Source organism: Thalassophryne amazonica, chromosome 22, assembly GCF_902500255.1.
Source record: "Thalassophryne amazonica chromosome 22, fThaAma1.1, whole genome shotgun sequence".
Classification (NCBI taxonomy): domain Eukaryota; kingdom Metazoa; phylum Chordata; class Actinopteri; order Batrachoidiformes; family Batrachoididae; genus Thalassophryne; species Thalassophryne amazonica.
The window spans coordinates 15,254,531-15,278,334 of NC_047124.1; the positions used below are offsets into that span (position 1 = coordinate 15,254,531).

Here is a 23,804-nt window from a genome sequence, read left to right on the forward strand (position 1 = left end):
TCATCCTGGAGCTGATCAATGGGTGAGCCTTTGCCATTCTGGTTATTCTTCTATCCATTTTGATGGTTGTTTTCCATTTTCTTCCACACGTCTCTGTTTTGTTTTTTTTTGTCCATTTTAAAGCATTGGAGATCATTGTAGATGAATAGCCTATAATTTTTTGCACCTGTGTATAAGTTTTCCCCTCTCCAATCAACTTTTTAATCAAACTACGCTGTTCTTCTGAACAATGTCTTGAACATCCCATTTTCCTCAGGCTTTCAAAGAGAAAAGCATGTTTAACAGGTGCTGGCTTCATCCTTAAATAGGGGACACCTGATTCACACCTGTTTGTTCCACAAAATTGACAAACTCACGGACTGAATGCCACACTACTATTATTGTGAACACCCCCTTTTCAACTTTTTTTTTTTACTAATAGCCCAATTTCATAGCCTTAAGAGTGTGCATATCATGAATGCTTGGTCTTGTTGGATTTGTGAGAATCTACTGAATCTACTGGTACCTTGTTTCCCATGTAACAATAAGAAATATACTCAAAACCTGGATTAATCTTTTTAGTCACATAGCACTACTATTATTCTGAACACTATTGTAAATATGTATTTGACCAAAAAATTGTTTTGTCCTTGACGAATGAAATAACAAAATAATCAAAAAAGTTATATTATAGACTTGTTGAATGAGTTCTTGCAATGTACAATATGATGCGTTGTCCATCAGTTAGTAGCGATATTCTAAGATATGTAGTGCATCATGGGAAATTATTATCGGAAACCCGGACCTGGATAGTCCACCACATTGGTAGATGTGTAGGGAAAACTTGAACAAATCACTATGACTCCAGCACAATAGTTTGACAATTTTCATACCTTTTGATAAATCCTGCAGTGGTTTTATTCCCATCTACCCTCTCCGACATGGAAATTTTGCTGTTGACACATTGTGAGTGGGCTTTTTTTTTTTCTTCTTGTGAGCAACTTGGTGTACTTTATTATGAATACCAAGAATTACCTCAAATTTCTGCAGTGCATCAAAAGTATTTTCTGAATTTTCTACTGAGGTTATTTTTGTAGAAATAATGTGCAAAAGTCTTATGTTGATGTGAATTGTATGTTTCAAACTCTCCTTTGTCTCTTCTTGGTTCCTTGCAGGTTGTCGGTTCACCTTCAAGCCCTCGGGGCGGCGGAGAAGGTCTCTACTTCTCTGATGGACGGCGGAAAGTTGACTACGTTCTGGTCTTCCACCAGCGGCGACACAGTTCCATACGATCTCCCGCAGGCACCTCAGCCTTACATGACCGACTTTCTGTTGTTTCGAACGGCAACTTCACTCTGTCTGTTGGCTCAGATGTTGAAGCAGGAAGACCAGAGGGAATGCAGGGAGGAGAGAGGGCAGGTGTTGGCGAGGTGTTTATGGAGCTCGGTAGACAAGTGGATGAACTGGTGGAGCCGGCAGACCATGAAATGCATCTGATCAGACAGGAGTTTGAGGACGCCCTACTGGAGGCCGGCTTGGAGATCGAGAGGGACGGAGAGGTGAGTGTGTGTGGGACGTCTGGAATTTTCACCATTGTTCTTCCCGTAGGACATCCATAATTTCTGGATTAGATTAGATGGAACTTTATTAATTCTTTGGGAAGACTCCCTTAAGGAAATTGAGGTTCCAGCAGCACACAGGGTAAGAAACACACAGAGTATCAGAAGTAGAAGAAAGAGACGATTTGCAAAATGTAAATATAAATATAAAAACGAGAAATACTCTCTTACTGGTTACAACTGTTCCTCTCCTTCCCGTCCTCTGTCTTCCTGTTCTAAGACACTTTTCCTTACACAATAATGTTACCATTAGGGATGTTTCCAGCCAATCAAGTGTAGCGACATTAAGGATGATCAAAATATTTAATGATGAAAATGTGATTGATTCTTAAATACAGATGCATTTGGGATTTTAAGACTCTTTGCACTTATGGTTTGTTACTGTGGGAAATGAAGCGTTATTGGTTTTCAGAACAGAGTCAGCTTATCTTAAGCTACTGTCATGTGATATATGAGGTTTACTTTGTCTCAGAAAAGACTACATTAAATAATTAAGCAGTGTACAGAGATTAATTTTTGCTGGGATAAACAGCATTACACATTTATACATAGTTAATGTTAGCATATAGTTACAGTAATAGAATGGCAGATTTGATTCCCAGCAGACCATATTTAAGAAAGCAAAGTTTGAGGTTAGCGTTAGCATATAGGATCTTGCTAACCATGGTTAGCATTTCCCTTACAGCTTGTCTGTAGTCAGAAGTGCTATGTCATCCTAACAATGTCTTGCAGAGGCTACATTTCTCAGGGGCAGGTGAAAATTACATGTTTTTATTCCACTGAGAAATGAAGTGTTATTGGTGATGAGAATGGAGTCAGATTAGCTTACACTGTTGTCAGGCATATGAGGTTCAGTTCGTCTAAAGACAAGGCCACATTTTCACAAGACATATAGATGGAAGTTTTCTTTGGGTTATAAAATTCCCAGGTCTTGTTATGTGGTTAGTGTTAGCATATGTGAGTATGCTTGCCTTAAATGGACATTGTATGTGAGACTGAATCTTGACAATCTATATGAAAGAAAACACTAAATACAGTTAGCATGGCTGCATATGCTAACTGCGATTAGTGCTAGCATAGTTGAAAAGATGATAAACTATTGCTAGTCACAGTTATGATGAATAACACTGATCACATCTGGCTGCTAACATCTTCACTCTATGGTTTATTGTTCTGACTGCATTTTTGTAAGACAAATGCTGACATAAGTTGTAACTCTTGAGCTGTTTCGGGTGAGCGCCTACACAGGAAGCTGTCTCAGATTCTCAAGGAAAGACGTGGGTGAGATTTCTCAAGAGTAACAGAGGCCACATTCTTAAAACAGTATTAGTATCTTATCGCTACGAGTTATCGCTACCTGCTAACGGACTCTCTGAAGTTGATCATTAATCGGAGGGTGTGGTGATTATTTATTTGTAGTCATTATATTCTCAGCCAGTCACACTTTTTCTTCTGGCTTTCAAACAGTTGGACCATCCACAGTGGAATATGATGAAAATCCTCCATTTTCTCACAGAAATATACTGTTTTCTTGATGGTGCAGACTGATGTTGAATTCATGATGGCGAAAATCTGCATCCAAACACTTTGAAACAAGATTTAGTTTGTGGAAGTCTTGGAAATTTGTTTTCACATCCCATTGACTTTTATAGACAATAAAAGAAGTACATGACTACAATTTGCGCAAGAAATTCCTATGTCACCCTATGTTTTGAAAGCTGTCAATTCAAGTATGACTTTACATTGGTGATAGAAAGTATGTGAACCCTACTTTGGACTTTTACACATTTTTATTTATTTATTTTTACAATAATTTTAGCCATATGTTGTCTGGTTGTTTGTGTGTTTCTTCCTACTCCTTCCAATCTTGGTATTTGGAAGAAATGCGACTCCTGATTTGCCCTTAAAGGGTTTGTTTTGGTAAAAGTGAAGTTCACTGTGGTCAAATGTCAAAATTTTGTTGTACTCGTATATATTATTTCAGTCTGATTTGCACCAAACCTGCTGCTCGTATGTTGGTGGATTTCCTAATCGCCAATGAAAGGTCAAATTTTAGCGAAGGTCAGTCTTCAGTTTTAAGGTCATGTCTGTCTGTTTTTGGTTGCCCACGTCTCCCAAGTTCTTTGGCCAGTTTGCACCAGACTTGGTATGTGGAAGAATGTTGACCCCCAAAATAGGGTTAATTTTGACCAAGGTTAAATTGATTAGAGTCAAAGTGAAGGAATTTGATTTTCAACCTGATTTGGACCAAACCTGGAGCACACGTGATTGTGGATTCCAGAATTGTCCTGATAATGTCAGCCAAAGATCAATTATGTGGTTGAAGGTCATGGTCATGGGTCAAGCTCGATGAGGTCAAAGGTCAGCTTTTATTAGGCAATGAATTCTGTTGTTTCCAAGGACATTCTTTCCTAAACAAGATAAACACATTCTTAGGTATTCTGTACATACCAAACCTGTCTGCAGCCCTTTATGCCTACTTTATAAAAAAAAAAAATCTACAACTATGCTTATTAATCTCATGATAAACACATCTAGCAATGTAAATAAAATAAAATAGTGGATTGCATAAATTTGTGCTCTCTTGAATACAGCCTAACGTAATAATCATCATTTTCACAGACATACGTTAAGGGATAGAAGCAAATTTCAAAGTTACTGAATCTCACTAATGGGTGAAAAACGTCTTAATTAAAAACAATGTTTTATGCTGGGTAAACTCAGTCATTGAAACTCAAAAAGTCACGATATATGTGTTTTAACTCTGTTTGTCCCTGTTACTGTGCATAAGACTTTCGACACACGATGGAGTGAAGGTTTTGTGTGCGCTGGCTGACGTTATTTCCACTCACAGCTGCTATGCTCTCTCTCCTTTGTATTGATTCTCTAGCCTGAAACTGGTAATTTTTTTTTGACGTGTGCAAATTGCTGTGCAGTAATTGTGCATTACAAGTAGTACTTGTGTGTAGTTCTGTTCTCGTGTGTGTGTGTGTGTGCGCGCTCGCTCTGTTATTACAGTGCATCTGTACGCTCTCTGTCTCAGACATATACAAATTATAGTTGTTAAGATCCATGTGATACTACCACCGGAACCATCTGATTAGTTAATAAACAGAAATACAACTGTAAACTATTCAGATTTTTTGAGAATACCATCAAAAATCAAAACATACTTGATGATCATGTCTATTAAATAAAAATGGAACAGGAAGAAGAAAAGCAAAAATAATAATAATAATAATAATTGATAGAAATTAATTACACGTAAATATATCAGACATTTAATCATAAAATCTACAAGGTTAGTCCGTCTGAACAAAAATATAAATGCAACACTTTCATTTTCTCTCCTGGTTTTGAGTTGAATTAAAGGATCTAAGATTTCCGATTACTGGTTGAAATAAAAGTATCAATAGATGGAATAGTTTTGGCTGTGTTGAATGCTTTGTCTCCAAAGTAAAGGTCAAACAAGGTCAACATCCACTAAATTCTATTACATGTGACATATGTTACCCTGTAGCATGATAACTAAGCATGACAGATGGTGTAAACTATTCCTTTTTAGAACCCTATTAACCCAAAAAATAATTTGCATAATTTTTTTACTGAAATGGAGCAACTTTAATATTTGACCCCTGTACAAACTGAAATTGACCTCTGTCATCATTTTTGCTGTTTTGACCCCATAACTCCAGAACATTCCGTCATAGATAGTCCAAACTATACCTTTTTGGAATTGTTATAATCAGACAAATAATGTGATATAGTGTCCAACATGATTGGAGCATTTTTAAAGTTTGACCTCTGTGTAATTCTTCATTGATCCCTACCTGGCTACAGCTACCTCCCTGGGATGGCTATCATACATTTTTGTGTAGGCCATGATACACTGGGGCTGGATTCTAAATGTCATTTTTTTTCCCCACAAGTGGTACCGAAAACCTGCTTGGCCCATGAACTACATGGGAATAGTTCTAGAACAGGCTGGATGAACATAAACACACTTCCAATCTCAGGAACTACCGTTGTCTACCCTCAGATAAATCCTGATTGGTCTGTTATCCTGGCACAGCCTAACAACAGGTCATCAAGTTCTAATGTGGCTAATCAGAAGTTTGACTTGCTGTTGGAATATTTATGCTTTAGATTTTATTTTTCTATGAGAGAAAACTATTGTCGATGGGCGACACAAACCAACATGTGGAACGATGTCAGGCGTTTTGATTTGTTTATGTGGAGGTTAGTAGAATTCCCGAAGGCTTCAGTAGATGTTGCATGGTTTGTGAGTAGCTCAGCGGGTAGGGCGGCATGTCTGCCAAGTGGCGGGTCAAGGAAATTCTGTTTGTGTCTTCACGTGTCCATCAGCAACACAATGAACCCCAACTGACCCCATTTTGGGGTATAATTCTAATCTGCAGATCTCTAGCCTGTAGATCACTTCAGCCTTTAATGTTCCCAATTCAGATCAGGGAGACAGACACCCTCTCTACTTTTAAGATTAGCCTTAAAACTTTCCTTTTTGCTAAAGCTTATAGTTAGGGCTGGATCAAGTGACCCTGAACCATCCCTTAGTTATGCTGCTATAGACTTAGACTGCTAGGGGGGTTCCCATGATGCACTGAGTGTTTCTTTCTCTTTTTGCTCTGTATGCACCACTCTGCATTTAATCATTAGTGATTGATCTCTGCTCCCCTCCACAGCATGTCTTTTTCCTGGTTCTCTCCCTCAGCCCCAACCAGTCCCAGCAGAAGACTGCCCCTCCCTGAGCCTGGTTCTGCTGGAGGTTTCTTCCTGTTAAAAGGGAGTTTTTCCTTCCCACTGTCGCCAAGTGCTTGCTCACAGGGGGTCGTTTTGACCGTTGGGGTTTTTACGTAATTATTGTATGGCCTTGCCTTACAATATAATGCGCCTTGGGGCAACTGTTTGTTGTGATTTGGCGCTATATAAATAAAATTGATTGATTGAAAATTGATTGAATGTGAATGTAGCAAGAATATTTGGCATGTTCAGCCCACTCAGGAAAAAAAGCAAAGGGTGGATCTTGCTTTTAATAGTTGAGCTTTGATCCTGATTTCTTTGATCTCAAAACTTGATTCCTTTTATGCTATGATCAGGATTACTGTTTAGTTCTGCAATCAGGATCAAAGGTCAGGATCCACTCCTTGACCCCAATTCCTTTGAACTTGATAATAGGATTAAAGGAAGACAAAGAAATGACAACAAATCATAATCTTTGCCAGTGAATCAAAAGTGATCAGGATCGAAGCTCAGTGATTAGGATGAAAGGTTAGTATTAATGATGATTGATTAGGTTCAAAGTTCTTTAATTAGGATCAAAGACTGGCAGTTAGGATTTAATAAATCAGCAGTCAGGCTCAAAGGGGAGTATTCAGGATCAAAGTTTAGCATTTCCGATCAGCAGTCTATATCAAAGGTTGCGGATGAAAGATCATTAGTTAGAATGAAAGCTTGATAATGGGGGACTTGACATTTAATAAAAAAAAAAAGATTCAGGTTTGGGTCTACAAATGTCACATTTATCTGCTCTCCAAAACTGATTTAGTATTTTGGAATTTGCTTTCCTGGGCTTTGTATCCTACTGTTTGTTTTGTGGTTGGAAGATTTAAGACAGTTATGTTTTGAACCGAACTTACAATCTATGTCAAAAAAAAAAAAAAAAAAAAAATTGGCATGTGGTAAATCTTGAAAAGAACCAAGAGATTTTCCTATTGGCAGCTTTGTACTTTGGCCCATATGGCAGCTTGAAACAAGATCTTTAATATTCTGAAAGTTTCCAGGACTTCATGAGCTAGAAGTAATTTTGCCATTTCTGTTTGGGGAGAACTTTACATTTCACAGAATACTGTCGCTACTGTGCTCGTTATAGCTTCTGGGCTGATTATGAGATGAATGTGGCCAGAAATACAAAGTTGGAAAGAACATTTTCCATTTCAGTAATGTAATAAAGTAGACTTTCTGGGATAAGAGTTGGACTACTGATATAAAGACTGGGGTTCAAGTCCAGGTGTGTGTTCACAAGAAATGGGTACATAAGTACCAGCCATGACCTGGGAAGTAGGGGCAGCATGGTGCAGTACAAACTGTAAAACATTGCTTTTTAACAATTGAATTGTGACACGCTCCCAACCTAACTGCATATTGAAAAAAACAGTGAGGGCGGATTATAGAGCCGACCTTTGATCTCTTTGCGACATCCTCTTACAGTTTGAATTAAGTCTGAGGAAGACGTTAATTCAAGAAGTGAGTTTTCTGTCTGGATTAAGTGTTTCGTAAGAATTCCCTTTGGTATTACGAAAAGAAAACTTACTCCATTAAGAAAAAGGACAAAAAAAAATCACAACCGAGCACATTCTTATACGGTTTAGACGTAGACGATATGCGCTTTTACCATTTTCATAATTCCACCTGCCTGTCTCCTTCACTTACTCTCACCATCTCCGACTTGATTTCTTGTCGCCATCCTCTTTACGAGTAGTTCCCATAGTCCCCGCTGCACAACCAATCACCCTCTCATACTGTCCACCCCCGCCATAATGACACCCCGGCTCCGTCCTAGTTCCCCCCCACAGAGATAAAGAGCTAAATGGAAATCCCTCTACTAATTAACCTTCTCCAGGCTGGTAGGTATTTATAACCTCAGCTTTTTGATGGGGCTGGTGAGACGAAGTGAAGGAGTAGGTGGAAGAAAACAGGGTGAGACAGCTCAATAATGACTTCAAGTGAAGGCACGGAACAAAAGGTAGCAGTGGAAGGTGGGACTAAGATCATGAAGGACAGAAGAGCTTTGTCGCAGTAAGAAATAATCAAAACAGTGATTTCTTTTAGTAGCAGCGGTATGGTTTCTGTTGAACCTCATGCATGATAAGTCGAAATTTTCATTCTGTGCAGGTGGCTAAAAAACAATTAAACTAAACTAGGTTAACGCATATTTGGTTGAGCCCAACAGGGTATTCTATGTATTTTGGTTCTAAATCATAGAACACCTGCAGACATCACTCGATTTATCCGTAAAGAAGTAGTAGTAAAGCTGAGTTCAGGAGGTTTAACAGGTGAGAGGGTGAAGATAATGAAATCCAAGAAGAGTGACAGCGATCCAGTCAGTCAGTCAGCCTGTGAAACACTGTCCAGCCTAGACCAGGAGCTACAGTAATATACAGGAGGAGGGGCGGGGAAGTAAAAAGATCTCACGATAGTAGGAGTCGAGAGAGGAGAAGAGAATCGTGTCGGGGTTTCCACCGTTGCCCGCCACCTTCTCTTCGTTCCAGCTCCTAACAGAAGTTGATGGGTGGTCTGAGGCGGGGTAAGGTTACCTGGCTGTCGTCCCCCGCTGGCCTCGCTTTAGTTTTCATTCCTACTTCCACTCTCACAACAGCACAACCCTGCTGCATACAGTTAGGTCCATATGTATTTGGACATCCACCCAGTAAAACAATCAAGATGTGCTTGCAGTGAGAATCAATCATTTCCCAAACTTAATCTGAAAGTCCTTTGGGTCCAAACCAAACCTTGACTCACAATCACACTAAAATGAACTATATATCCCCCACAGCATGCCCATGCAAACACGGGAGAACATGCAAACTCCATGAGAATGAACCAGGTGGGAAGCAATCTGTGAGGTACAGTAATAACCACTAACTCAACTCAACCTTTATTTCTAAAGCATCTTTAAATGACAGCGGTCGACCAAAGTGCTGTACAAAAAAGAAAAATGGGCACCAAGATATGCCCCATCATAACTAAATAAATAATTTAATAATAACAATACAATTGCAGCAGGCAACAAAAACAATAAGAACAGAATAAAAAATAGACTAAGATGCAAACTGCTCATTTCGGAAATGCCAGAGGGGGAAAAAAGTAGGTTTTTAAAGAGGATTTAAAAGTCTCTATAGGCTCAGGGATGCCCTAATATTGAAGGGGAGACTATTCCAAAGCTTGGGGGCAGGCGCTGCAAAGGCGCTTATTCCACCGTGCCGCCCATCCCATGTCTTTGCTGTATGAAACAACCTATGCTGTAAATATTTTTAGGTATTTAAGTTTTAATACAAATTAGAAAATCAAAACCTTAAAAAAAAAAAGAATGACCGGACCACCTGCAGTACCATCATGGTACACCAGGGGGCTGCATGCCCATCTATTGAACTCACTGTCGTAGCCTAGCCTTAGTTCAAGGGGTTTAACAAATATCGCAATATTTAACAAACTATTTAGGAATGTGGTTCATTTGTATACACAGTCCCTCCATTTTCAGAGCCCATAAGTAATTGGACAACCTAATATCACTTTACAGGCTTTTTTTTCCTCTTCACCAAGTTGGGGTGGATCCATGAACATTCTAAGTGCTGAGGTCTAAGTCTTGGACTTCAGGGGCATTCGACAGGAAGTCATACAAATATTATGCTACTTAATGGCAATCTGTTCGGATAGGTAGTTCTCAAAAAGGAGTAGGTAGCTGTGTAAGAAGTAGACTAGTGAGGGAAGCCACCAAGACATCCATGACAACTCAGCAGGAGTTGCAGGCTTCTGTGGCTGTGTCTGGACAAACTTGGAGCTTTTAGTGGACCGAGGCTTGTGTCAACAAAACAAAAACACTCCCGGCTGTGCTTCGGATTAAGCGACCGAGGCTGCGTTTATATTTTTATTAATACCACAAGTAGCGATGATGGCGAAAGGGCTTAGTCAAAGTGTTTCACTTTTTGAGGCCGGGGATTGTCGGTCGGCCGAATCTCCAGAGCCCAACTGTGGACAACTGCCAACGACATGCGGCACAAAGTGAAGAATGACAAAGTCGGTGATTACAAAGCGTAACAACAGATGGCCCCTGGCGAGCATGTTTCATTTTCAGCAAGCAGTATGCTGAGGAAAGTCCCAAAACGTTCAAAGTTTGAAGTTTTAAAAGGAGCTTGTTAGTCACCCAGAAGCTTTATAGTACACGTGTCAAAGTGGTGGGAGGTCACTGATGGAAAATATAGGACTCGAATGTCAAAATCTGTTTTTCTTTCAGGTGTCGACTTTTGAAATAACGTCAGGGGCGTTACTGTGCGTTTTGTTTTTTCAGCTGAAGCACACCGGCCCCAGCTTCACCCGCCTCCACGCGCCCTGGCCGGTGCTCTGCAGAGAGGCAGAGTTTCTCAAGATTAAAGTTCACACCAAGACGGTGAGCGCTCATCTGCTCAAAGTCACGATATTGTAAAACACAGTACTGTGCAAACGTTTTAGGCATCTAATAGTTGTAAAAAAATTTGTTTGATTCCCCCCCCTTTTTTATTGGCATGTTAACACCAAATCAGTTCCAACAAAAGTGAATATGTGACCTTTATTTTTATTCTATAATAACTTCTTTGTTTGTTTACTGGCCAGTAGAATATCAATCACTCAATCAATCAATCAATTTTTTTATATAGCGCCAAATCACAACAAACAGTTGCCCCAAGGCGCTTAATATCACACAAACACAGTTGCAAATGATCATGCAATATTAAAATGATTGTAAAACACAATTACTCGTACTTTAAATTGTATTTTTCTTCAAATAGTTTGGAGGTCCCACAACTTATTACTGAAAAAATCACCGTAACTCCAATATATCCATATCGATTCTCACTGAAGTTGAAATTCATCAAACACGTCATTTATTTATGAATATTTATCAGGTTTTCATAGGTTTAATGCTTTTATAATGTAATAAATGTCTAAAACTTTTGCACAGTACTGTATTTTATTATAGTCACAACACAGAACAGGAGAAAAATTTTTGTATGAGATTCGCAATGCAGTTGTACTACATGTTCAGTCAAAATGGTCAGTGATAGTCACATACAGTATTATATGCGATTAAATATTTTTGTTCACAACTGATAATATACTGTAATATTTTTCACAGTCATGCTACAGTACATTTTTATTCGCTATGCATGATATGATGCTTTATTTGTTTTCAATAATGATATAATGCATTTAAAAAATCACAACACTGTTCAGTGTTTTATTTTTTGTCGTGCTGCCATATATTTAGTTTCATGTTACAGTATAAAATTGGTATTTTTGGTCAAGATATGATGCAATATGTTGTGTTTTTGCAGGTTCACAAATAATACAATATTTAATTTGAAGTCACAATATTATGCAATGTTTTATAGTTACATACATATTTTTGTTCACAAGTCACAGTGCATACGGTATTTTATATTAGCCGAAATATGATGCAATCTGTTTCTATTTTCTCACCATGTGATGCAATAATTTTGTTCTTGAGTCATGAAATTCAGTAAGGTGTATCTTGTATATATATTCCAGTTCTAAGGTGGAAATATGCCAGTATACAAAGGTATATCTAAAAGGAAGAGTAAAATAGAAGAGTAGAAAAGAGTAGAATAGAGCCACTTAGGTGCCTGGTGTTGAGAACCAGGGATGGTAGGTTAAAAGCTTCTTTATCCCATGGGAACTCTCCCTACCCACCCAAGCAGCTCAAGAAAAACGTATAATAATATAATAAATAATAAGGCATAAGAAGGATAAGACATCACAGGAGAAGATGGTAGTAAAGGTAATTAGTATGTAGACTAGTAGTAAAATCAAATATAGTTGGTAGGCTAAGCTGTAGAAGTAGAAGCTGTGAGTGTGTGAGTGTACTGGTATCTATCTAAAGTAACTCTGTTAGCATACTATAGGAAAATAAAAGGTATAATCATTATGCTATCAAATGGAAACCTAAGAACTTAGGTACTATATGTTGATATCTTTAGAGGAACACATAAACTGATGAATCATTAAAAATCTACACCGTGTAAAATAGAATTGTAAATGGCGAAAAATAGCTAGTTATAGTGGAAGAGCTAAATTAGCCGTGAATAAGCCAACTGTACCCAGCGAGCTAACACGATAAACAAAATGGTAATTAGTGTATAAAGTATAATAGCGTAATTAAACCTACAGTAACGGTATTAACAAATACATATAAAATAAATGTGGGTAAAAGTATGAATTAATGTGGGTTATCAAACACAAAAGAACCAACTATTTTGTAAGCTACGATGAATGTTGCTAAGGCTGGCTAGATAAGCTAACGTTAGCTGTTAGGTATAAGTAATTGTACCCCACTCCTCCAATATTTACTTAAATATAATAATATTAAAAAGGGGGGAACAAGAAAAAGTAAAGCGTGTAGAAATGTATATGGAGACATAAGTATTGCTGGTAATGTTATCATTGTATTAGAATTATAAATAGAAAGCACATTTTGTTATTTGACAAACTACTGTAACTTGACCCTTCAAAGCTGAAATAAATTTTTGACTTCTTGATACACGTTGTCACGCTTTTGCATTGGGTTTTGTGGCCCCGCCGTATAATTCCACCGTTATTTTACATATTTAAAAAATGTTCTCTCTTTGTGTCTTGTGGGTTTTGGCAGAGTTATGAACTTAAAGAGGAAAGTGGTTTCAGTACCAGTTTGAACACAGTGTGGAGGAAACTGAACCAACCGTTTCAGCCCAAAGTGTCGCACCGGGACCACAGACGCAGCAAGCTGCTGTCCCACTGCTTCTCCAGGGACAAACTTCACCTGTGAGACAAACAAACACTCAACACTTTTTTCCCCCCTCGGCTTCTCGCTGACTCACACACATTAGCGCGCACATCCCGAAAACCTGCTGCGTCAGCAACGTGTCGCAGAAGCTAAAAGGAATTCTGACTCCATAATCTGAGAAAAGGTGCACTTAGGTCCATATATATTTGGACATTGATGAACTACAGTATATTTTTCTAGGTGTATCCAGTTAAAGTAGATGTTGTAGCAATTTCAGCTTTTTTTGTGTATTAAGTATTTGGACAGCCGCTTGTTTTGTGGTGTGTGTGCTTTGTGCTTCCTCATTATTTAATTTGACTAGGAGATAAAAGGTCCATGAGGTCACAGGTTTGAATTGGTAATACTGTGCAAAATCATGTCAGATATTCTGAAAATACTCATAATTCTAACCAGAGCATGTAGAAATTACCTTGCTCTAAGCAATAATTTACACGTGAAATGGGTTGAACTCTTACGTAATGGGTTGAAATGGCCCCAAGTCAAAACGGTCTCTAAAGGAATATTACTGTTATTCCACTTCTAGGTTCTGAAGCACAATCTTTGATTTGAAGGTAGGGGTAAGTCCATCCAACCATCTCAGAAAATATTTAGGGTTACTCTAAATCATTTCTTGCATACTTGACGCTGAGTTATAGTATGTTTGGAATTATGCTCAAATTGCTCAAAGTCTTCATAGTTTATATAAACCAATTATAAATAATAAGAATAAGATCAACTTTATTTATCCCAAAGGAAATATTTTGCCAGAGTACCAAAACAGTGACAGTAAACAGTCAAGATTTTTTTAAAGACATGTGCACAGGATGTCAGTGTGGCATGCAGAGGGTGAGGGTGGGGGTGCTGTCCAGGATTCTGATCAGTTTCCTCAACATCCTCCTCTCTGACACCTCCACAAATAAAATATTCTTTAGGGGCTGTTTAGGTCAGGGGCCATTCTGACTTGGGGCCATTTAGGTGATGGGCCATATTGACCTTGGTCTGTATTGACTCAGGGCCATTTAAGTAGGGGCCTTTTTGACTAGGGACCATTTCGACACACATCCAAATTCATCTTTGGTCTAATCCACTCCCACGCAGTTGGTCTAACTCTGTGAGACATGCCCCCAAAGTTTGTGGTTGAGAGAGAGAGAGAGAGAAATGGCCCCTTCCAAATAGGACAACAGCTCTTCTCCATTTAAAGTGACAGGCACACAAATGTGTCTTTTGAGGTCTGGCATTGAGTATTTTTAGAAGACAGGTTTAAGATGCCCTCTGACCTGTGTTAGCATGCTGAATAAATGTAGAATATGACCCTTTTAACACATCTTTTTGTGTTCAGTTCAGTCAATCATTAAGAATTGGAAAGGGCACTACGTTGCATCATGTTGGCATGATGAAAGTCTAAAATTGCACTGGGAAGTGTTTGTACCTACTGAACGCACTCTATGAACTCTGCTAATTTCATTGCTCCTGTCCCTTGTTCCAGAGTATAACACCTTCCATGGTTGTGTTTCTCACAGGTACAACATTGTGTCGAAAGACACATTCTTCGACAACGCCACAAGGGGCAGAATAGTAAGTTCTTAGTAAAATTCACTCTGTTTCTGTTGCTCCGAGTTTGATTTATTGACCAGACTAACTGTGTTATGTCTTTCTTAGGTATACGAGATCCTGAGACGTACAGTTTGTGTACAAACCTGTCAAACTATAGGTGAGAACACAATGTTTGTCTTGACCCTGTTTCAGCAGTATTCATTCTTTACGCGTTGGGCCGGGTTAATATTAATGATGGACCCATTCTGACTCTAATATGCAGTTACTGCGGGCATCAATATACTGTATAGTCGGGTGTAGTTGTCTTTTTATTAGCTTAAACCAGTCTTGCTATTATTCTCTGATTTCTGCCATCAACAAGGCATTTTTGTCCATCAAACTGCAGCTTGCTGGATAGCCTCTTTTTTGGACCATTCCCTGTAGGATTCAGCAAGCAAAATTAATTTAATTGCCACAGCATTTATTATAAACAAACACCACATTAATGAGTAGAAGCTAATGAGCCAATTAATGTTACCGTATGAGACACAAAACATCTTGTCACCACTAAATGTATGATCATAGGTGAGGTAAGCGTGCAATGTAATTACACTCAACAAAAATATAAACGCAACACTTTTGGTTTTGCTCCCATTTTGTATGAGATGAACTCAAAGATCTAAAACTTTTTCCACATACACAATATCACCATTTCCCTCAAATATTGTTCACAAACCAATCGAAATCTGTGATAGCACTTCTCCTTTGCTGAGATAATCCATCCCACCTCACAGGTGTGCCATACCAAGATGCTGATTAGACACCATGATTAGTGCACAGGTGTGCCTTAGACTGCCCACAATAAAAGGCCACTCTGAAAGGTGCAATTTTATCACACAGCACAATGCCACAGATGTCGCAAGATTTGAGGGAGCGTGCAATTGGCATGCTGACAGCAGGAATGTCAACCAGAGCTGTTGCTCGTGTATTGAATGTTCATTTCTCTACCATAAGCCATCTCCAAAGGCGTTTCAGAGAATTTGGCAGTACATCCAACCAGCCTCACAACCGCAGACCACGTGTAACCACACCAGCCCAGGACCTCCACATCCAGCATGTTCACCTCCAAGATCGTCTGAGACCAGCCACTCGGACAGCTGCTGGAACAATCGGTTTGCATAACCAAAGAATTTCTGCACAAACTGTCAGAAACCGTCTCAGGGAAGCTCATCTGCATGCTCGTCGTCCTCATCGGGGTCTCGACCTGACTCCAGTTCATCGTCGTAACCAACTTGAGTGGGCAAATGCTCACATTCGCTGGCGTTTGGCACGTTGGAGAGGTGTTCTCTTCACGGATGATGCGAAGGAGATGTGTTGCACTGCATGAGGCAAATGGTGGTCACACCAGATACTGACTGGTATCCCCCCCAGTAAAACAAAACTGCACCTTTCAGAGTGGCCTTTTATTGTGGACAGTCTAAGGCACACCTGTGCACTAATCATGGTGTCTAATCAGCATCTTGATATGGCACACCTGTGAGGTGGGATGGATTATCACAGCAAAGGAGAAGTGCTCACTATCACAGATTTCGACTGGTTTGTGAACAATATTTGAGGGAAATGGTGATTGTGTATGTGGAAAAAGTTTTAGATGTTTGAGTTCATCTCATACAAAATGGGAGCAAAACCAAAAGTGTTGCGTTTATATTTTGTTGTATAAATGTTTGAAAACTCTTTTGTAAAATGTGTAAAAGTTAGTAGCCTTACTTTACCAGCTTAGCCTAGCTGATTTGCTGTTGCTGTTATGGTTGTCTCACACAGTCCAAATAAGTGCAGTGCCAAGTAGTATGAAAGTTATATTCCCTCTTCTCAGTGTGGTCTTTCAGTTTGAGAGCATGATTTATTAAATTTACTCATTCTCTTAGATAAAGAACATCTCTCTTTCAGATAATCTTCCTCTTGTTTTATTCTGGTTGGCATCCAAGTTAATGGTGCATTACTGCCCCCTTTTGATTGAATGTGAATCACAGCTACCTCATTCAGTATACAGGAGCAGCTTGTCATATGTGTACATGGTGCCATCTTGTGGTTATAGATGATAATACAGTATTTTTCCAGATATAATTAATTACAGGATATAAATTGCAGGACCTACCAAACCAGTAACACACTTCGCAACTTATAGTGGAGAAAATATAATAATTTCTGTATGTTTCCCAATGACTGACTGAGTTTTGGACCCTGTTTTGGTACCATTTCATGCTACGTGTCTGTGTCTTTGAAACACTTCATTGAACTTTCCTTGTGATGAATCCATCCGGGGAAGTTATGATTTATGTTATAGAATCTGAGGATAAGCACTTGCACCAGTGAACCTCAAGATCTAGATAGGAATTACTTTTCATCCCACTGCCTTCCATGTTGTTTGAACTGTGCCAAAACAGCACCCCACCTGTTACCTTGTTAGCACCTTATGCTCTTAGACGGCTGACTTGTTTAGTATTTTCTTCCACACTTGAATGTAATTTTATGAGATATATGCAGATCTGGTTCAGCAAAAATTCCACCGCATGTTCATTTTTACACCTGTGGACTTTAATGATTAGCAGACAAAACTATGTCTGTGTTGGGGGGTGCACCAGTACCACAAATGAGATGACACCCGGTGACGCTGGTGTCCACCATATGTGCGGTTGGCTCGCCCATCGCGACAGAAGGCCTCAGCCGATGGCTACTGATGGAGCTGCAGGGAAAGTGAGCGAGAGAAAATAGAGCTCCATTTCATTTCTGTCTCTCTCACACTCTCATATGTAAATATTGTAACACACACATGCACAGCGCCCACTCTGTCTCTGCTGCTGTGTCGTTTTCCTACAAGTGGGTCATATTTCTTGGGTCAGGCTGAGATTGAAGCAGTGGCCTCTGGGAGTTGTGGTGGGAGTTTCTGTGTCCTAAGGTTCATTAGCACGGCTCATTCAATAGCACAGCTAATCTCTCTGTACCCTTTGAGGTGCTGATAATTAATTAATTAATTAATTACTTTGATGAACGAGCCGGGTCAGTGTCTGCTATGACATTCATGGTTCAGGTCATCACTTTCCACAAGAAATTTGAACAAACGTGTCATTTGAACTGCCTGACACTGAAAAAGAGAATTCAGTCAGTGCAGGCTAGTAGGCGTAGTTGGCCATCCTCTAGACATTTTCTGAATAGATATTCAGGGGTTCATATTCACCTCATGAGATCTCTGGACAGAGGTTTTTGATGGTGCCAATATCTTTGTAGGTGACTAAAGCTCCAATTCTTTGAGGTTCTGGCACTTCCTGTCTTACTCTTGGGTTTTAAGACCTGAACATTAACCAGTGACCAATGGTAATAATTGATTGGGCATCGTTGGTACTCGGTCTCTTTTAGAAGATCCTTGGGTACTGTTTGAATGACTCTGTGTCAAGCAAAGGGTTGCTTAGGGAGACTGGGACACCAACCACTATAACTTCCATTACCTCAGCAAGAAAAGTAGCAACAACGAACATGCGGACTTTGGTCATTTCAAGTGCAATCTCATGTTTCCTGGATATATGTGGAAAATCAAGGCAACCAGTAGTGCATCCAGCGCATCTCGTCATTAAAAGTCGTGATATGCCTATGAAGCACCCCTGCATAATATGGACCATTAAGGCAGCTCCGTTGTGCCCTACGCCCTTGTTTCCTAAAATAGCAATATGGACCCTCAATTTTTGAACATGTAAAATGTCTGTAACAATTCAATTTTTTTTTTCCAAAAAGCTTTTACAAGTTATTTGTAATTTGATGAAACAGCTCCCCTACTTGTGCAAATAATCAAACAGTGAGTTGTTTCCAAGACATTCAATAATTTAAAAAAAAAGTAATTAAAACAATAATTGTTTTCACACAATTAGACAGGACTCTGATACGGGGGTAACTGATCAAGCAGGGGATTGCCTGTTGGGGTGAAATGTGGTGGGGATCTTTTGCGGCAGGTGGCCGCTGTAGTAACCATGAACGCCCAACAGGAACCCTGAACACAAGACGACTAATGGGGCTCTGGTGAAACAAGATGATTGTTTGTTACCTGACGACTGTGAAGGTGGGTGAAGGCTGCAGCAGGTCTTCAGACCCGATTGTCTGGGATTTCCCAACCATCGGACCTGTCAAGGACCATATGTTGGTTGGTGTGCAAAAACATTCCCACATTAAACAAACCCACGCACATGCATCTCTGGATCAACCCTGGATGAATTCCATCAACCTGTCCAGGAATCAACCGAGACGATTTTCTTCACCACCGAGGAATTAGCACAAAGTTGTTTATAGCCTAAAACCACATTACTGTGCTGATTTCAACAGTTAGCTTAATTTTATTTATTTTTTACTAACAAAATAACACTTATAAGTTGGTAACTGCTCTTCACCTGGGTGAAAACTGGTATCTCAGCTAGTTTTAATAATGTAATTAATACATTTACTCTGGCCTGAACTTCTGCTCCTTCATCTTCTCGAGGTGGCGCTTGTTGCCCTCACGTGACGTAAATTTTGCTTATTTGATTACTATACAAGCTCCTACAGGAAGAAACATCTATTATTTTAGGATTTACAAACATTTTAGACTGTTAGCTGACTTAAAGTTAGAAGAATTAAAGTTAGCGGAAGCTATCTGGTCCCTTAATGATTTGCAAAGCTAGCTGAAAGGGTTCATGAAAAAGTTAGCTATGCTAATTAGCTGTTAGCGTATTAGCCAAACTGTGCCCACCACAGTATAAAGACACTGAGCTCTGGTCCTTCTGAATTCATTATAAACTCTCACAACAGAATAATAGTCCAGTCGTTGTACCGTTTCCTTCACCGGATTTATATTTCTGAAGCAAAATTATAAAATGATCCATATGTCAAGCTGTATATATGCTGTGTGCATAAACTGTTCCAGTGATGCATGTAATAGGTGGAATGTTCTGGATTAAATGCAAAATGCAATGTATTTATTGTGGTTTAAAGTGACTTTGAAGAGGTTTGATTTTATGGTCTTTGTGTTTTTCCTCTCTTTCTTTCAGGCATCAGCTCTTTGATAGCTAAAGGCGCGTATGACACTGCCTTCCCGCTTCATGATGTAAGCACAAATATAGGAATTCCACATCCTAAGCCTTTATTCCGCTTTACAGTTCTTGGAAGAAGACATTCTGGTCACATTCAGCAGATTTTTAAGCATCATCAAAGTATTGTATAGAAATTGCGTGGATTTCATTACCACAAATTGACCAGAATCAACCATGAGTTCAGCGAATTTTCATTTGACATAAATCTCTTTTACTCTGACATCTAAATTTTCATCTAAATAGCCCAGCCTATAGAAGTTAGTGCCCCTCCTGACAGCATTGGTGATTGTAGTTGCAGTTATTTCAGCATCAATTTTTTATCTCCCGTTGGCTGAAGGCCCAAAAGGGGATTAAGTCGTGGCGATTTCCATCTATCCATCCCAAAAAGGGTATAAGCGTTCTGAAATCAACTCCTCTCTCATTTTTAGGAGGAATTTCATGTATCTTGGTACAACTCTTTGTTATAGGTTGGAAATGCACATATTGTAATATTATTCAAGTTGGGTCCATTTTACCAGGGTTATGGCCCTTGATGAACAAATCTGCACCCCGTCAGTTTCATGAGTTGGCGCCGGCTCCTCATATTTAGGATGAATTTCGTGAAACTTGGTACAAGTCCTTGAAATGTTATCAGAATGTACTTGTACCAAAGTGGGCTATTGTCCTCTCAGGGCATTTTATTTATTTATTTTTATTTACTTTTTATTTAAATTATTACGCTGTAAAAATTATACTGAAAAATGAAAATAGCTGAACCAACGTAATTGAATTGTTTCAGTTGGTAACACCTGAATGAATTAAGTTCTTTGAAGTTAATAAGTTCTATTAACTTAATTTCAAAGAACTTAATTCATTCAGGTGTTACCAAGTGAAACAATTCAATTAAGTTGGGTCTTTTTCAGTGTATTTGTTTCAGAGCAAATAACGATGTGGACTCTCTCACTTTGTTTTTGTGCAATTAAAAAAAAAAAAAAAAATATATATATATATATATATATATAATATTTTTTTTATTTTATTTATTTATTTTTTTTTTTTATGTAAAATAGATGCCAGCCACCTAATGTCATTTCCTCTCTAGAATTCTTTACATTCTAATGACGAAAAAAATTTAAAGGTGACCAAATTAAACGTGTAAATGACAACAATGCACCTGCATCCCAAATCAGCTTTAAGTCTGCAGGTTGATTTTTCACAGAGAAATAAAGTAAAACCAGCAAATGCACTCAATTATTTATCTTTAAAAGTATTACTTTATAAAATGTCATCGATAATTGAGCATGTACTAAAAGCAAATAAAAAAAAAAGGTGTAGAACAGTCTGTCCTCTTTTCTGCATTCTTTGTGGCCGTCAACATTTGATGATAAGTGATGATTATTTCAGTATCACTTTTTTATTATTATTATTATTATTTTATTTTGCTCTGAAAATAACAGATTTCAGGGATAATGATAATGCAGCTTCTGTCACTGTTTATCTGCACACAATACATCAGCATCTCAAACACATTAGAAGAAAGAAAAAACAACAAATATGATCAATAATTTAGCTTAAAATGTATCAATAATTGATGGTTAATGAGCTAACATATGACAAACAGCCAGTGTTTTACACTAGATGTTTGAAAAGAAAGAGGTTTAAATGTTTCAGGACAGCGCATGTGCGTGTGTTTTCTGTGTTGTGTTTTTCACTCTCTCGTCTCATTTCTCAGGGTGACTATAAGGTCATAGGACACCCCGAGGAGAGGAACGACAGACAGGTAGCTCTTTCATTTCTTTCTTTTTTTAATGGTCCTCTGGTCCCCTCCACATTCTCCTCCTCTCTCTCTCTCTCTCTGTCTGTCTCTCTCTCTCTCTCTCTCTGTGTGTGTGTGTGTGGCTTTAAATGTGATGCGGTGGCTCATTTAATACATTATAATGAAATGAAATTCACACGTCTGTCTTCCCAAATGTGAAAGAGAGGAATTGTAATTTTCTCATTAAAAGCTTTCTTCTGAATTTGAGTCACATCTTTAGTTTTTCCACACATATTATTACATAAAAAAGAACCAGTTAGAGAGCTGGTTATGGTAATGAACATACTTGAAGAGCACTCAGAGAGAGGAAGCTTCTGCAAAGGCTTCAGAGTCCTCCTCCCCAATCTGAAAGTTAGTCTGCTCGATCCAAACCATTATCTGGATTTGGATGACGGTGCACCTATTGATAGACAATCCTGGGATTCCGATCACCAGTCTTTGACTGGTGGTCTTGCATCACCGCATCCTTATCAATCACCTTTGTTTCGATTGCTGACCTGCGATCCTGATCTTTGTTCCTGATCAGTCATCTTTGATCCTCATTGCTGTCCTGTGTCTTTGTTCCTGATCAGTCTTTGATCCTATTACTGATCTTTGATCTTGATTGGTGGTCTTAAATCCACATCCTAATCACTCAACCTTTGTTCCGATTGCTGACCTGCGATCCTGATCTTGTTCCTGATCAGTTATCTTTGATCGTGATTGCTGATCTTTAACCCTAATCACTCACCTTTGTTCTGATTGCTGACCTATGATCTTGATCTTTGTTCCTGATCAATCCTCTTGATTCTGATTGCTCATCTTTAATCCTAATCACTCACCGTTGTTCTGATTGATGACCTATGAGCTTGATCTTTGTTCCTGATGACGCATCTTTAATCTTAACTGTTGATGTTTGGTCCTGATCACCAATTTTTGTTTCTGACTGCTGACCTGTGATCTTGATCTTTATTCCTGATCACGCATCTTTAATCTTGACTGCTGATCTTTTAATCTTGATTACCAAGGTTTGATCCTGCTCATTGATTTATTGCTGGTTTGACATCCTGATTGCTGATCTTTAATCCTGATGTTTGTTTTTGATCGTGATTGCTGATCTTTCTGATCACCACAGTTTGAGCTTGTTCACGATTTTTGATCCCCATTGGGAAAATAATATCCTGATTGTTGATCTTTGATTCTGATAAGTGAGCTTTGATCCTGATTGCTCCCATTTGTTTCTGAGTGCTGGCCTGTGATTCTGATCTTTGTTCCTAGTCATTCATGTCTGATCCTGATTGCAGATCTTTGATCCTAATTTCTGAATTTAAATCCTGATAGCTTATCTTTGATCCTAATAACTGTGCTTTGATCCATTCTGATTTCTGCGTGTTGATGTTTTGATCCTGTAATCTTATGGAACATAAACGGAGATAATCCACCCAGTGAAGGGAAAGTCTGCTCACATATGATGCTCAGTTACATATGATGCTCAGTTACATGTTTTGGCCCATTTGAAAATTTGATCTGGTTAAAAATTTCCTCTAACCCAAATGTTACAAGAACTGGCCTTGGTTCTGATCTGACACCAGCGTCTCCTCCAGTAATGCACGAGCAGTGACATTTCTACTGTTTGGTAACTGCCTATCATGAGGAATTAATTAGCACCATCTTTCGCACATGCACATAATCAGGCCTCTTTTTGCTCTCCACAGCATAAGAAATCATTTCTCGATCTCTTGGTTCCACCATTTATTTGATGTTTTCGGTAGAAATCTCCTGCCTTATAGACTTTGCTGCTAGCTTTAAGACATTCTGAGCTCCAGAGTCTCTGCACAGTCCTCAGTTTTTTACTTTTTAACTCCTGTACTTTCTTTCTTGTGTTGTTTTCTGTCTGCTGTCAGGTTCTACATGACGAGTGGGCCAAATATTCTGCTTTTTACAAGTACCAGCCCATTGATCTGGTCAGGTTGGTAGACCCTACAGTCAAACTGTTAACCTGGCAACAGTGAAGTCTTATTTACTGAATCAGAGGATGTTCCATGTTATTGCAATCTGTTCTGTAGCAACCTTAAATCCTGCTGTCCTTGACCTCTGACCCCTGACCTCACAGGAAATACTTTGGGGAGAAGATCGGCCTGTACTTTGCGTGGCTTGGTGTTTACAGCTGCTAGTTCCGGCCTCCATAGTGGGAATCA

The 23,804-nt window shown here is 38.9% G+C and overlaps 1 protein-coding gene across 1 annotated transcript in view; it reads left to right on the forward strand.

The window, feature by feature from the left end:
- LOC117503839 (anoctamin-1-like) overlaps nt 1-23,804 on the forward strand; it is a 127,235-nt gene that overhangs the window by 14,188 nt on the left and 89,243 nt on the right. Inside the window, 1 exon segment of the mRNA XM_034163101.1 lies at nt 1,155-1,538. Within this exon segment, the coding sequence (XP_034018992.1) occupies nt 1,155-1,538 (384 nt within the window).